The sequence below is a fragment of the Cupressus sempervirens genome, chromosome 3 (assembly GCF_028749045.1).
Source record: "Cupressus sempervirens isolate cs-2001-9-10 chromosome 3, ASM2874904v1, whole genome shotgun sequence".
NCBI classification, from domain to species: Eukaryota; Viridiplantae; Streptophyta; class Pinopsida; order Cupressales; family Cupressaceae; genus Cupressus; species Cupressus sempervirens.
The window spans coordinates 885260207-885273538 of NC_143120.1; the positions used below are offsets into that span (position 1 = coordinate 885260207).

Here is a 13332-nt window from a genome sequence, read left to right on the forward strand (position 1 = left end):
GATTTACTCAATGATCAAAAGAACATTCACAATTGTTCATCGTATAGAAGACATACAGATTGATTTGCGCACGCAACTGGACATCATGAGGACGGACTACTTCAGGCTCACATTAGAGCAGATAATTGATCTTTTGATTGAAGATGATGGCAATATTCTTTATCCAAAATACCATCGTGTGTTGGTTTTGACAAGTAGTGCCCTTTTCCCATAGATTGGTAGTGGAGAGAAGGCATATCTATCTTCGATAGATTTTAGTCTATCTTGGAAAATACCAACAAATGGTTAAAAATCAAAGGCCTAAAGGGAGTGAATCCTATTCTTTGGGAAGACTATGGTAGTTTTGTACCACCTGGAAGGAAATTCCAACTGGAAATTTCAAGAAAACATGTTGCATCTTCTTTTGTTTCAGCTAAATCCCTCAAGTTTAAGTTGAAAAGCGAAAAGGGATCTAAATCACCTTGAGAACCCTCACAAGCAGCTGTGCAAGCTCAAGTATCCGAGGAAGAATCTGGAGAAGAACCTGATGAGGAGGATGAAGAGGAAGGAGAGGTTATGATCATTTCCCCTCCACAACCAATAAATCATCAAGGTCCATCCATTCAGGAAATGCCTATTTTGGGTGTCATAGATGATGATGTGGATTCTTTCTCCATTGTTTTGACACCTACCATTCTCGCCTCAGAATTAAACACATCAACACTTCCTATCTCTTCAGCAACACCTCCTATTCTCATAGCTAAGCAGTGTGAGAATTTGGGAAATGTGTTTGAAGGTTTCCCAACACTAACGAAAGATCAAGTTTCCCAACTCTATTCTTCGATGACTGGTTTTGATGTATTCATGACAAAATATTCTCATTAGGCACCTCTTGGTACAATTGTGCAAATTGAAGCATGCTCTGTCGCAACAGAAATACAGTCAGGATCAATGCCAATGGTTTCCATTGCACTTGATTTGACAGATGAAGGTTTTAGTTTTCCTACATGGTTGAGCAAGATCACTATGAAGAGAAGGAAGAATGTGCTGCCCTCAGATAATCTTCCTATCAAGAAAGTTATGTCTAAATCTTTGAAAGACAAGATTGTTTGAAGAATTGTGGTGGATTTTGAAAAGATGTTGTAGAGGTTGTTGAACCATTGGTGGACGAACTGGCTGAAGAGCTTAATCATTTAGATTACAAGTTCACCAATATTGAACTTGGTAAGTAGTCACAGTTGGGTTGCGTATAGGATGCTGAAGATGCACTTGCTAATGTATCAAAGAGAAAGCATGAGTTATGGGAGAAGAAGAATTAACTGAAGCAGGAGGTTGCTCACCTAAATGAGGTCATTCAACAACAGTCTTCACAATATGCAGTTACTACATCTCAGATACCTTGGCAGAAATGGATAATGGAAGCAACAAACACTTAGTTTGGAGAATTTGGCTCTGAAGGCATTCAGGCCTTTAAAGATGCGATCAAAGTTCTTGAATGTGTCAGAGGTATTGAAGAGATGCTACATGACCTAATTGAATCTTTGAATCAAGAAGGAAACACCTTCAAGGAAATTCTATGTGATTGGGATGAGATCACCAATTCTGATTTGGAAGGCATGGTTGCATGTGATGTTGTTCCATCTTGTGAAATGTTCTACAGATGCCATGGAGTCATGTGTTACAAGGAAGAAACGCTGAGGAAACTCGTAACAAAGTTGCAAGCAGCCTTAGAAGATTGTCAGTCAATTGAAACTAAGACCACGTGCAACTTGGAACAAATGGGATTCCAAGTTCTTACTAAGCATGACAACTTGGTCACAATGGAGCAGATGACTTCAGAATATACAGTCAGAGTTAATGTTGATCTAGAATATGAAGAATTTGGTTCCCATACAATGAATAGTTTTACTTTGTACAAATCATTAGAAAAGCACCTACATGATTCTCTCACAACAAATTGCGAAGTTGAATCAACATATGTTGATACAATCAGAATAGAAGCTATACCAAAGATAAGGGAAATCTCAGATCTTGCTATAGTGCGTGATCTCATCATCAAGTTCAAGGCACTTAACAACAATCATTAGGGATGTTTCAACCTTTGTCATTTTTTGTTGTCTTTCCTTTTTCATGTTTGTAGATTAGAGAGGATGTGTTGCACGAAATTGTGTAATTACATATAATTCGATTTACATTTCCTTATGACATGTAGTTAAATAATTTATCTCGTTTAGTTAGAAAAGGTTAAAGTTGGTTGAGTTGCTCCCAGTTTTTCCTTCTTTTTCTCAACTCCGTTCCCTTCATAAAGGAGTGCCCCTTCATTGTAAAAATCATCTTTTATTGTATGCAAGAAAGCTCTGGAGAAATTGTGCAAGCATAACTTTGATTGTGTAGTACTTACTACTATTTTGAAAGAAAAGTGAATACAAAGAAACAATTGGAGCTAAACTTTGATTGAGTGCAATTGTGATTAGTCAAAGTTGGAAGCTTTAACTGTAGCTTGTGTCGCCTTCTTAATTCACAAAATAGTTAGAATTCTTTATTTTTGGAAGTCTTTGTGCCACATTAGTAAATGTTATTCTTATAGCATAGATTAAGACCAGACTTAGAGCCAAACTGGTACACTTTCAGCTAGCCTTTGAGTTAGTATCACCATTTACAACTTTAGATAGAAGTCTAGTTAGAGGTTTCATCTTCCCAATTACTTGTTTCGAAAGTAAGTGGATTCTTTTTTGAAAGTTAGAGGAAAGAATATTGGTAATACCCTTTCAAAATCTCTCAACCTCTTCCTCACCTTGAGTTGATCCAAGGAAAGGTGAGAAGGGGGAGCCTTCCCTTTAAGGTAGGAGAGACTGTCTCACACGCTGTGGCTGGTCTACCTATTTTGTGACTAAATTTTGCCTAAACCGTCTGTCAGAAATATCCACCCAACATGTAGCACGTCCAAGAAAGGGAAGAAAGTGGCGTATTGTGCGAAGAATTGGAAAAGCTGCGATGAGATCTATGTATCAAGAGAATCCTAAAGAAGTTCGGATATTACGAGGGGAAAGGGGTGAATCAGTATTTCAAACCTCAATAGGACAATTCAAAACAAATTGAGACAAACACAAAATTATCTTGTGGAAACTGTTTTTGGTAAAAACCATGGTATCACATCTCCAAAAGTGGGTTGCAACCTATTAAATCAATGCGTTGACCTTCTCAAAGAAAATACAGGCTGCAACTTTCAAGATCTACAACTATTGTTAATTGTATGGCTCCAGCCAATGCAAATGCAACTTGTTGCTGCTATAAGAAAGAGTATTTTGAAATACAACTAACAGTAGTCATGACATCAACTACATTTTCAAAGAACTTCTGTATCAACAAATGCTATGACTGTAAGTAGTATATCTATAACACGATGTTTTCTCAAAACTTCACCTTTTAAAGCTTTATCCAATTCTTAGAACAACACCCTGTCTTCCAGTTCATAACACTTCAGTTTCTCTGAACTTGCTTATACAAAATACATTCTTTGTCTCCTACTTCGTGTATCACCAAAATGAAACTGTTAAATCAACATGCTCCTATTCGCTATATTTAACATACTTAAGAAAAATTATATAACTCCTATATTGTACTCTTTGCCTACCTCTATAAATCGTATTGCAAAATTACGACATATATTCTCAAAACAAAGTTCGTTACATCCAAAAACACCCACTTGATATTCTTTACTTTCTTTCAAGGTATCTAAAGCGAATGCTAACAATTGTCGGTCTTCCTATGAGACGTAATTAACCGAGATCATCATGCCTTCACTGGTAATTTTTAACACCTAGAATTTTGGAATGTCACATTTCTTGTTCACTTGTATCTGCCGCGTTGGTTTCTAGAATTGTATGCTAACTGCGGTTTATGCTAACTGTCATGCATCCAACTTTGGCTAAGGTACACGATCAACACTATGAGGTATTAAATTAAACTACAAGATAACACGCCTTCACCATGCACTAAAAACCTATAACCTTTTAATCATACATGCTTGTTTTTATTTAGCTATGCTGAATGCATCTAATCATGTTTTTGTCGTTTCAAAACCAATATGTTTTCTCTATTTTCCTCTTCATATGTAAGAGCACAAACACAATATGTTTGTAGTGTTTTGAAAAATAAAACGGTTTGTTCTTGTGAATATTTGCACAAAACAACAAGGTCAAAATTTGAATTTTTTCTTTAAAAATATATTTGTCGATGATTAATTTGCATCTCCAGAAGAACAGTCATTATTCTTGTACACACAATGCTCAGGGCTTTCAAAAAACGATATTTTTTCACCACAATATCAGTTATGTTTCATCCAAATATTCTCTTTACCAAAAATGTCAGAAGAAACTTATGCACACAGTATTCCAGTTAGATTTGTTTTTTTGTTAATGAAATGTAACTACCATATTCCAGTCACCTTTACATGAATATTCCAGTCAGCTTCTTTAGAAGGGCTTAACATCACATGAGAAAGCAAAAATATAGGAATCTCAACAAAGTCATACACGTCTGTTGCCAACAGTGATAGACATAGCATCACACAACAAAGACAAATCAATTTGGATGTCAACACATTTTTTTGCCAGGTATGATTCAGCCAACACCACTCCTTTATCACATTAATGAAAAATACGAAGAGCAGTATGTAGGAAGACATTATTGATTCTAGCCTATGGTGAAGTAGTAGACAACATACAAAGAGGAGCCTATGATGGGAAGTCATGAGTACAAAAGATTGTAAGATATATAAAATTGTAGGCTAGGGAAAAACTAAGCACAATAGAATGGAAAGAAATACGACATATGACATTTTATAAAAATTGCACAAGAGAAAAGGGAAGACAAAACATAAGAAGAATGGAGTCTAAGAGAGAACGCATTGTGTTCTATAACGAGATACATTAGTAAACTCTTATGGAAAGAGATACATTACAGGGAGACACACCGATGGTACCCATAGTATTTACATTCAGATTGTAGAAGGAGAAGAGAATAGCACGTGCCATATTAAGGTTGCCCTAAATGAATTTTGTTGATATGTATTTTTTACAGAAAACAACAAGGCCGTTATTTATTTATTCAGGAACAATAATGAACTAAAAAGAGTTGGAAAAAGTAGTTGTAGGCGTTGTCGTCATCATCACCATTAAGGTACAGTTTTTCCATGGATTAAGACAAAAGAGTGTTGCTACCAAGTGTGAAGATTGCAAGAAAGATAGATATAGATACATGCAAGAAACAAAAAAAGCTGAAGGTGCAAATGCAAACTGAAATAGTTGAAGTTACACCACATAATGTTACATTTGACAGTTTGAATGACATCGGATGCAAGACAAGGTGGCAAGAGATTCCAGAGAATGATCTTATTAAGGAGAGCCTTAGACGTATGCTGGTGCATTAAGCAATATAGATTATAGTATTTTGTATCTGAGATTTGAGAGGGTCCTTGTAGATGAGGTAGAGACCTTCAACACAATTGCAAGTGTATTTTTGAGTATCTCAGACACAACATCACTATTACTCTTACATCAATTGAGTTTACTAGGTTTTAGGCATTGTAGGGAATATAGGGAAAAAGATTGAAAAAACAGTGAAAAGATGACTAAGGAAGTGAAATAATGACTAACAAAATTGGTTTACAAGAACTTTACACTGGCACAAATGGACTTGATAGCTAACACCTCCAAGAGCCGTGCAATAAAAAAGTCCTTTGTTGCAGCTGGTGAGTGGAGATGTTTGATAGCTGTTGTCAAGAGCAGCCTCACAAGCTCTCGTCAAGCCTCAGATATTGCGCTACCTCAGAATGTCTTGATGAATGACATCAAGAACAACATTGTGTTCAATTGGTTTTCCCTACTTCTTGATAGGATATATGAATTCATGACATTGCAACACAAGACATCTTACATGGTGGATTGTGCCATCATGTTTTCTTGAGGCCACTTGCACATTGATACCTATAGAAAAAATGGAGGTGAAGCCTCAAGGTCGTGTGGAGCCTATGCATCGACCTATTCTATGTTGGTGACACTTGGACATGAGTGATGCATAGTCGAGACAAAAGAGGAAGCACTAAATGGTGGCATTAGAGTCTAATTTATGAGGAGTACATCGGGAATAGTGGTCAGGAAAAATCGGGTAACACTTTTGGAGCAAGGGGAGATAGCTTTCAGATGGTTGGCCGAGATAGTCACACGACTAAGGGAGAGATAATGGACTTTTGGGTAGGATCCAAAGTAGACACACCCCTACCATTGGGTGGTGACACCTTGAGAGTCTTATTTATCCCACCACTTCTTTCTGGAGTTTCCTAATTGACTACACCTACTTCATTTGTTGGGACAGTGGCGTCAATTGAAGTTCCCGGTTACTATGACACCTTCAACTATACATCCAACAGTGGTTGCCCGTGCACTAGAATAACGAGAATTAGTAGTAGAGCTGGTATCCAAGATAAGAATACCTACAAAGTCGACCATGGAGGTGGCCAAACAACCAACAAATAGATAGTGGTTGCCATGGATGGAGTAGTGGACACCGCAACAATGCTTTGAGAGGAGGCAGCAGAGTTATAGATCTTAGAGGAGGCGCTCGTGGACTCTTGGTTTGCATAATTTCAGCTTACACCTATGGCACCCCTTGGACCTCCCCTTGCCACACCACAACATAGGTAGTCGAAAATTGTTGACATTGATTATCTCGTTGAAGGTTGTACATAACCCATGGAACTTGATATCCATCAGGTGGAGGACACAACTATACAAGTTGTGGAGGATGTTCCTATGGTGGATGCTATTGTGCATTGTGAGGAGGTCAAGAAAAGATGTCCTCAACCACAACCATTGGGACCCCAACTGCAACCATTGCGACACCTGGTACTTGATTCTTAGGATAGGATAGATGTCATAAAGCAGTTTCTAAGGGAGATGGAGGCTAGTGCATGACAAATCTGTTGTCTCGATAAAGACGTATGCCCTAGGGATGGTCGATGACGTGGTGACACACTTGTTAGAGTTTTTTATATGTAGGTGTGCTCAGGAGTTTGAGCAGTGTTTAGAGAGCAGAGGATGGCCTACTACAAAGATTCCAGAGATGGAGGTATGGAGAGTCCAGGAGCTAGTTGTGGAGAGCCGAATCCATATTTTACTCCGACAAGTGGAGTAGAGTTTTAAATAGGTGTACTATGAGCTGAGGAGAGCTAAGCACCTAGGGGCAGGGGTCGAGGCTGAGTTTGTGGTTGTTATAGCAGCTCAAGAGGAGCTTGCCACTTGACTATAGTTGGTGAAGTACACATTGGTGCAAAAGAAGGATGAGTTAGCATGACAACAAGATCAAATGGTTGGTTTAGAGACACAACATAGGGATGTGGTGGCTGCTTTGGAGAAGCAACACTGAGAGTAGGTAGCAGCTCTGGAGAGTCGACTTATGACAACCCTAGAGTAGGTAGATAAAAAGAGGAACGGATTTTGGAGGCTGCTTTCATAGTGAAGAGCGCTCAAGAGCGGCAGATACTTGCGCAAAGGGACCTGTGCCATAGGATGAACCAAGTTCATGAGTTGTGAGCTCAACTGCCATCTCTACACTACCACTAGCACCTTCCTCATTAGGGACGTTCTCTCAACCCCCACTTCAGTCTTGATTCATTTGCACATTTGTTTCGTCTTGTGACTTGTCATTATCTACAATTTTTTTTGTCTGTCCTCTAGACTGGGGGTGAGGAGGGGATGATGTTGTCAAGTAAAATTAAGTGTTGTTAGTACTTGTTAGTTTGGTTGAAGGGTAGGTAGTTGAAAATGGTCCTAACGGCTGGTGCTCACACCCCTTCAACCTTTATATGTCATGTACTCATATCCCAGCGAAATCATTATTGTGTTGGCATTGTGGAGTTGCTGTTGAGTAATTGGTATCCTACATTTTAGGCATCTAATGGAATTATTAAAGAAGCATTTGTGAGTTCTCTGATATTACTGTGTTCTGTTACATTTACAGAACTTTCTCGTATGCATTAAACTACACCCTACGAGGCAAACATTCCCAACCTCTTACCAACATCAGCCCATTTTTTTTTAACTAATTTCATTTTCAGGACAGTCAGATATTGTCTGTGGTTTAGCTCTTTGAAACAGTTGCTGACTTATTGAAACAATGAGTGTTGACACTATTAAATATATCATATTGCAAAGGGCAATAGGGTTGGTATACTTGTCCATTCGCAACTGTTGCTTGAACAACTTCAAGGATTAACATAAGCCTTGTGACATGCATTTGTAAAGCACTTGTCGGTTGTTGCATGATTCTTTGTATGTGAAACAGGGTTGTTTGATAAACCAGTAGTCCGTTGTATCCAATTTTTTTTGTTTTTTTGTTTTGTAACAAATATTTTGGCTTAATTTGAGAGAACATCTCGGAGTGCATATATATAGCACAATGTGTCCCATACTAAAATTTTACCATGTCCCATACACTGTGTACAGATAGCACAAGCAAGAACTAGTATGCGACATTCAGAAATTGCTCTAGCTCGCCGTATAACTGAGGAAGGGCGGGGCTTGGTTGTTGTAGTGAATAAAATGGATCTCTTAAAAGGAAAAGAAAATGCAAAATTACGAGAAAGAGTTATGGAGCTGGTGCCTGAAGAAATCCAGAGAATTCTACCCCAGGTATATTTGTCTTGGTCTTTGTGCTGATTTATTTTTCTTATTGAAATTTAATGTTGTTTCAATGATAAGGCTAGTTTGCATTGATATTATATTTATAAACCAAGACATTTGAAAAAGACTTCCTGAGATACAGTGAATAAAATAATAATAAATATGCATAATATGATGAACATTATGAGTAGAAAAACTCAACGATACTGGCCATAAAGAATATTTTAAAATTAATTCTAGGAGTTTTAGAATTTTACATTAAAGGCCATATGGGTTGAGTTTCTAAGATTTTTTTGGTTAAACTCGAGTTTTGATTAATTTTACTATAATTGTCTAGAACCCAGAAATTGTTGCATGTAGAATTTCTGTCTATGGAGCTGTGATGGAGTTCATGTTTCTAATTAGCTGTCTAAGCTCTAAACAGTTGATTCTTCTTTTTTTTTTGGCCAACCTGTTAGATAGTTTTGTCAGTTTCTATACTCATCATGTGTTGCAAGTTAAAATGGTTATCACTTTTACTGTCAACTACATCTACTATTTCAGAGATTTACCTAAGGTTTGTATATCCATGTATAGCCAACATCCAATGATTTACAACAGGAACATAAAAGTATCTTTGGTTTCATAGCAAGAGACCATTTCCATATTCTGTAGTTAAAAATATTTCATCTTTATTGTTGTCTTGCTTAATTTTAGGTTATGCAATAACATATATTGTAGTCTTATGTATTCATTGCAGATATTTAGGAAAGTAAAATAATAGGAATGAGCAATCAGATTTGGATGCAAAGAGCATCAATAAATAGCAAGTAAATAATGTTATTCTACTATGATAAGATAACACATAAATAAGAGCTTGAGATTATCATGAAAGCTAAATTTTTGATGAACCTTTTAACTATGATGGCTTCTATAGTTGCCTCCAAAACTAAAGAGATGCTTTTCCACATTGCAACATAAAAGTGTGGAAATAATATCCTTAGAAAACATTTTAATGTTCAGAATAAATTCACGGTGGCAGTAAAGCCTCAACACATTCTACTTTGAATGACTGTGGCATAGCTTTTAAATTATACTGTATAAGGGTTTAAACCCCAATTTGTTGCAACAATCACAGTTTCTGCTGTTCTCTTTAGTTTCCTTACGTCTTTGAGTTCTGTTTATAATTTATTAATTTCATATGACAACCTTTATATTATTGTAGATAGAGTTCTAACTGCCAGAGTTGTCAGATAACCGACATATTTTTCTCCATGCTTCTCTATCAGGACACAGTGGTTTCCGAAAGGGAAATGTAATATGTTATAGCTGGACATTGGTTATTGATGCAATAACAACCAATAACTTATAGCTGCTTCCATTAATGGGTGGTCTCTGTGATTAGAGATACAGTTCAACAGTTTTCATGACTGTTAATTTGAAGCCTGATAATTTTGGAGCCTTTTGAACTAGTATTGGGTGGTAATTTTGATAAAAGGATACAGTTCAATGTGTTTCAAGAAAGGTCAACTTGGAACCTGATATTCTTAGAGTTGTTTAACTCGTAAGCTCTAAGATATGCATCAAACTTAATTGAGAACTAGATATGTGCACTATGGGTTCTTTGTGATACCTCCTAGTCCTACTTTTGTCTCAACTCCCAGTAATCTTCTTGTATTTATTGACTATTGCTCATACCTTTAGTATTCTTGCATGAGATATTGGTTTATTCTCAAGACTATGATTTTTCTACTACTTAGTATATCCTGATCAAACATATGCTGAAGTTGGGAAGTGTAATCACACTATATATAAGATTTACAGTATCACACACCAAGAGAGGCCTGTGGTGGACCTCAGAAAACCGTAGTTACCCAGTTCTCCCCCAGCCCTTCGAACTAGTCCTTGGTTCTGGTGCTGGTTCCACTTGGGTTAGAATCCAGGCAAGCTGGTTCCTCCTGGCTGAACCTACGTAGAACCATGGTCGAACCTGGGCAGACCCAGGCAGACTGAGTGCGAGCCAGGTATAGTTCCACTGAGATACATTCCATAATTTAGTGTAGAAAATGATTATTCCAGAATTTGAATAAAGATCTTCAATATTACAAAACAAAATGCTTAAGTTTGGATATTTATTACATCAAATTAAACTAGCACTCAATATATCTTCCAGTGAAATTTTTATATTGAATTGCTGATAATGACCCCTGACCGAATAATTGGATGCTTTGTATTGTGATAAATGATAATTTTAACATTAAACAACATCTTTAATAGGTGAAGGGAGTTGCAAGCTACTTATATAGCATTTTTCAAGTAGGATGTTAATTACAAACTAACAAGCTCTTTGTACAGTGAAAACGTAATAAGGATTCAACAAATTAGAAAGAAGAAAGTCGTTAGTGCAGCTGACCCCATTGACATTGGCACATTTGTGAATCAACTAATTCCTTTGAAGATGAGAAGAAGATGAAGATTTAGATAATCCATTAGATGATTAAAACTTAGTATAAAGTTCTAATTGTTGAAAGTCAAATCAGTGATACTTGGACTTGATATTATTTTAATATTTTGGTGTTGATAAAAGATATGATGTTATGATTACAAGTTTATAGAGTTTTTTTTTGGTTTTATGATACTATGTGGCATTCTAATCTTAATTTATTCTTCTTGGCTGCATACATGCATATGTATTTTTATATATAAATATATAATATTTACATGTTTTTGTACTAACGAACCCAAACTGCATTTCAAAATTTTGTCGTACTAGCAAACCGGTTCTTTGAACCCGTACTTGAACTGGTAACTTAGCAAAAAACCTATATTACAATTGAATAACTTACTATGAAGAATAATCATGAAGGAAAGGGCCATCTAGAACCTTTAAGATAATCTAAGAGATCTATGTAGAGAAATTTGGAAACCTTCCCTCCTATCACTTTTTCAAAGGACTGTTTTTTAAATGGAGAGAAATATGAAACCCTTCGATAAGACAAGTTTTTGCTTTTGATTAGAATGGTAAACTCAATTCAAGATTGAATTGTCTGATCTAAAGTTTGGAAGCTCATATTCAATTTGAACATGATAGAACAAAATTTTTCCAACTCTTCAAACTCAACAACGTAGAAAGGATCTTAAGTTTTTTCAAAAAAATAAATTTTATGCAAAAGTCAACTATAGAATGTACCAAATAAGCCTGTAAAACATTGGGGAATTGTTTACTATTAGAGTTGAATAAAAATAGTTTATAAAATTGCATCATCATGTGAATAGAATACCATTGATATGTATTATGAAATTTTTATGTTGATTCTTTTTAAAAATCATTATCATAAATTACATCTCTAAGCAAGTTAGAATTAGAAGAATTTAAATTGACCCTTTCCTATTCCAGTAATAGATTGAGGAGAGGTTATAGCCCTTGAACTTGGCTAGGCTAGGCTCGAAGTATGTACTTGCTACATTACCTCGTTACCAGATGGTAGTGACTCTCGCTTTGTGTCATGTTGAACACTATTTACAACAATTTCATCCAATCTAATCTCTCTTTGCCTCATTTACAGCCTTTGTGGCCCACCTCTCCAATTGACAATCTTGTACATTTTGAACAAGTGAGTCTCTTCTTCCTACACAATCTAGGCACTATAATGATCACTATCATCCAATTCAAAATGACTTTTTATGTCAATTTTTTGTGTGCAAAATTGAAGGTTGTATCACACAAAATCTACATTATTGAAGCATTTGGTGTGTAACCTTGTTGCGCTTCTTTGTAGAATGGCCTCAACCAAACTTCAAATGGATTTACATAGAAAAAATGCATAAGGCAGAGGAAAAAATTGAATGGATAGCTTTTGAAGGCTTGGGGTATTTCCACTCTATTTTCCTCTTAGAACCTACAGTAAAATATTCAAATGTTTGTAGGTGAGTACATTCATAATTGTAGTTGGAAGCTTGTAAGATATGAGTTAAGACCCCAATTATTGTTGTTTATGGCTAATGTTAGAAAAAGGGGCCTTCCTCTTGCTTGCTTGATGTAGGGTTAAGGGTGAAAGGGAGGAATAAACTCAACTTAAACTTACCAACACTCCCTTGCCCAGAGTTACACAAGGAAGTTATACACAGAAATCAGATAACCATAGAGAACACAAGGCAAGATGCAGCATAATCATAGGTGCAATTATTTAACTTCACATATAAGGAAACCACAACATGCCCGATTGTGAGGCCTTTTGGGTTGCAGCCATATACAAATGAAATTATGAAACTTGAGTCCAAGCTCGCATCTCTATCTTGTATTCCTCTAGGAATGCTACTTTCTTGCATCTAACCAATCTTCTTTTATAGCTAGCTAAGCCACATGTCTGCTAGTCCAACATTTAATTACATTATAGGTCCAATCTTGGAAGAGTAAACCAAAATCCAAGCAAAGGACAATATAAAATCACACGCAAATAATGGTAGGTCCACACGTGTGTTTGGAATTGGTTCTTAATTGCGCAAGACACCACATAAGCATAGGAAATCGTGCCAAACAAAACAACATGCTATGTTAGATGAAAACAACAAGAAACAAGGACCACAAAGAACGACACAAAATTCGAGAAATATAAAACATTAGAACTCACGCACTTAGGATAAGCATCTAAGATAGATCATCGACATGGTATCAACTACGGACCGCAAGAAA

At 36.4% G+C, this 13332-nt stretch overlaps 1 protein-coding gene across 3 annotated transcripts in view; it reads left to right on the plus strand.

Moving 5' to 3' along the window:
- The window catches only part of LOC149569632 (GTP-binding protein), a 242567-nt gene that overhangs the window by 163147 nt on the left and 66088 nt on the right, over window positions 1-13332 (plus strand). For all 3 annotated transcript variants that reach the window (XM_089822343.1, XM_089822345.1, XM_089822344.1), the window contains one exon: window positions 8484-8669. In XM_089822343.1, coding sequence (XP_089678469.1) covers window positions 8484-8669 — 186 coding nt within the window. The remainder of the gene's footprint in view (window positions 1-8483; window positions 8670-13332) is intronic.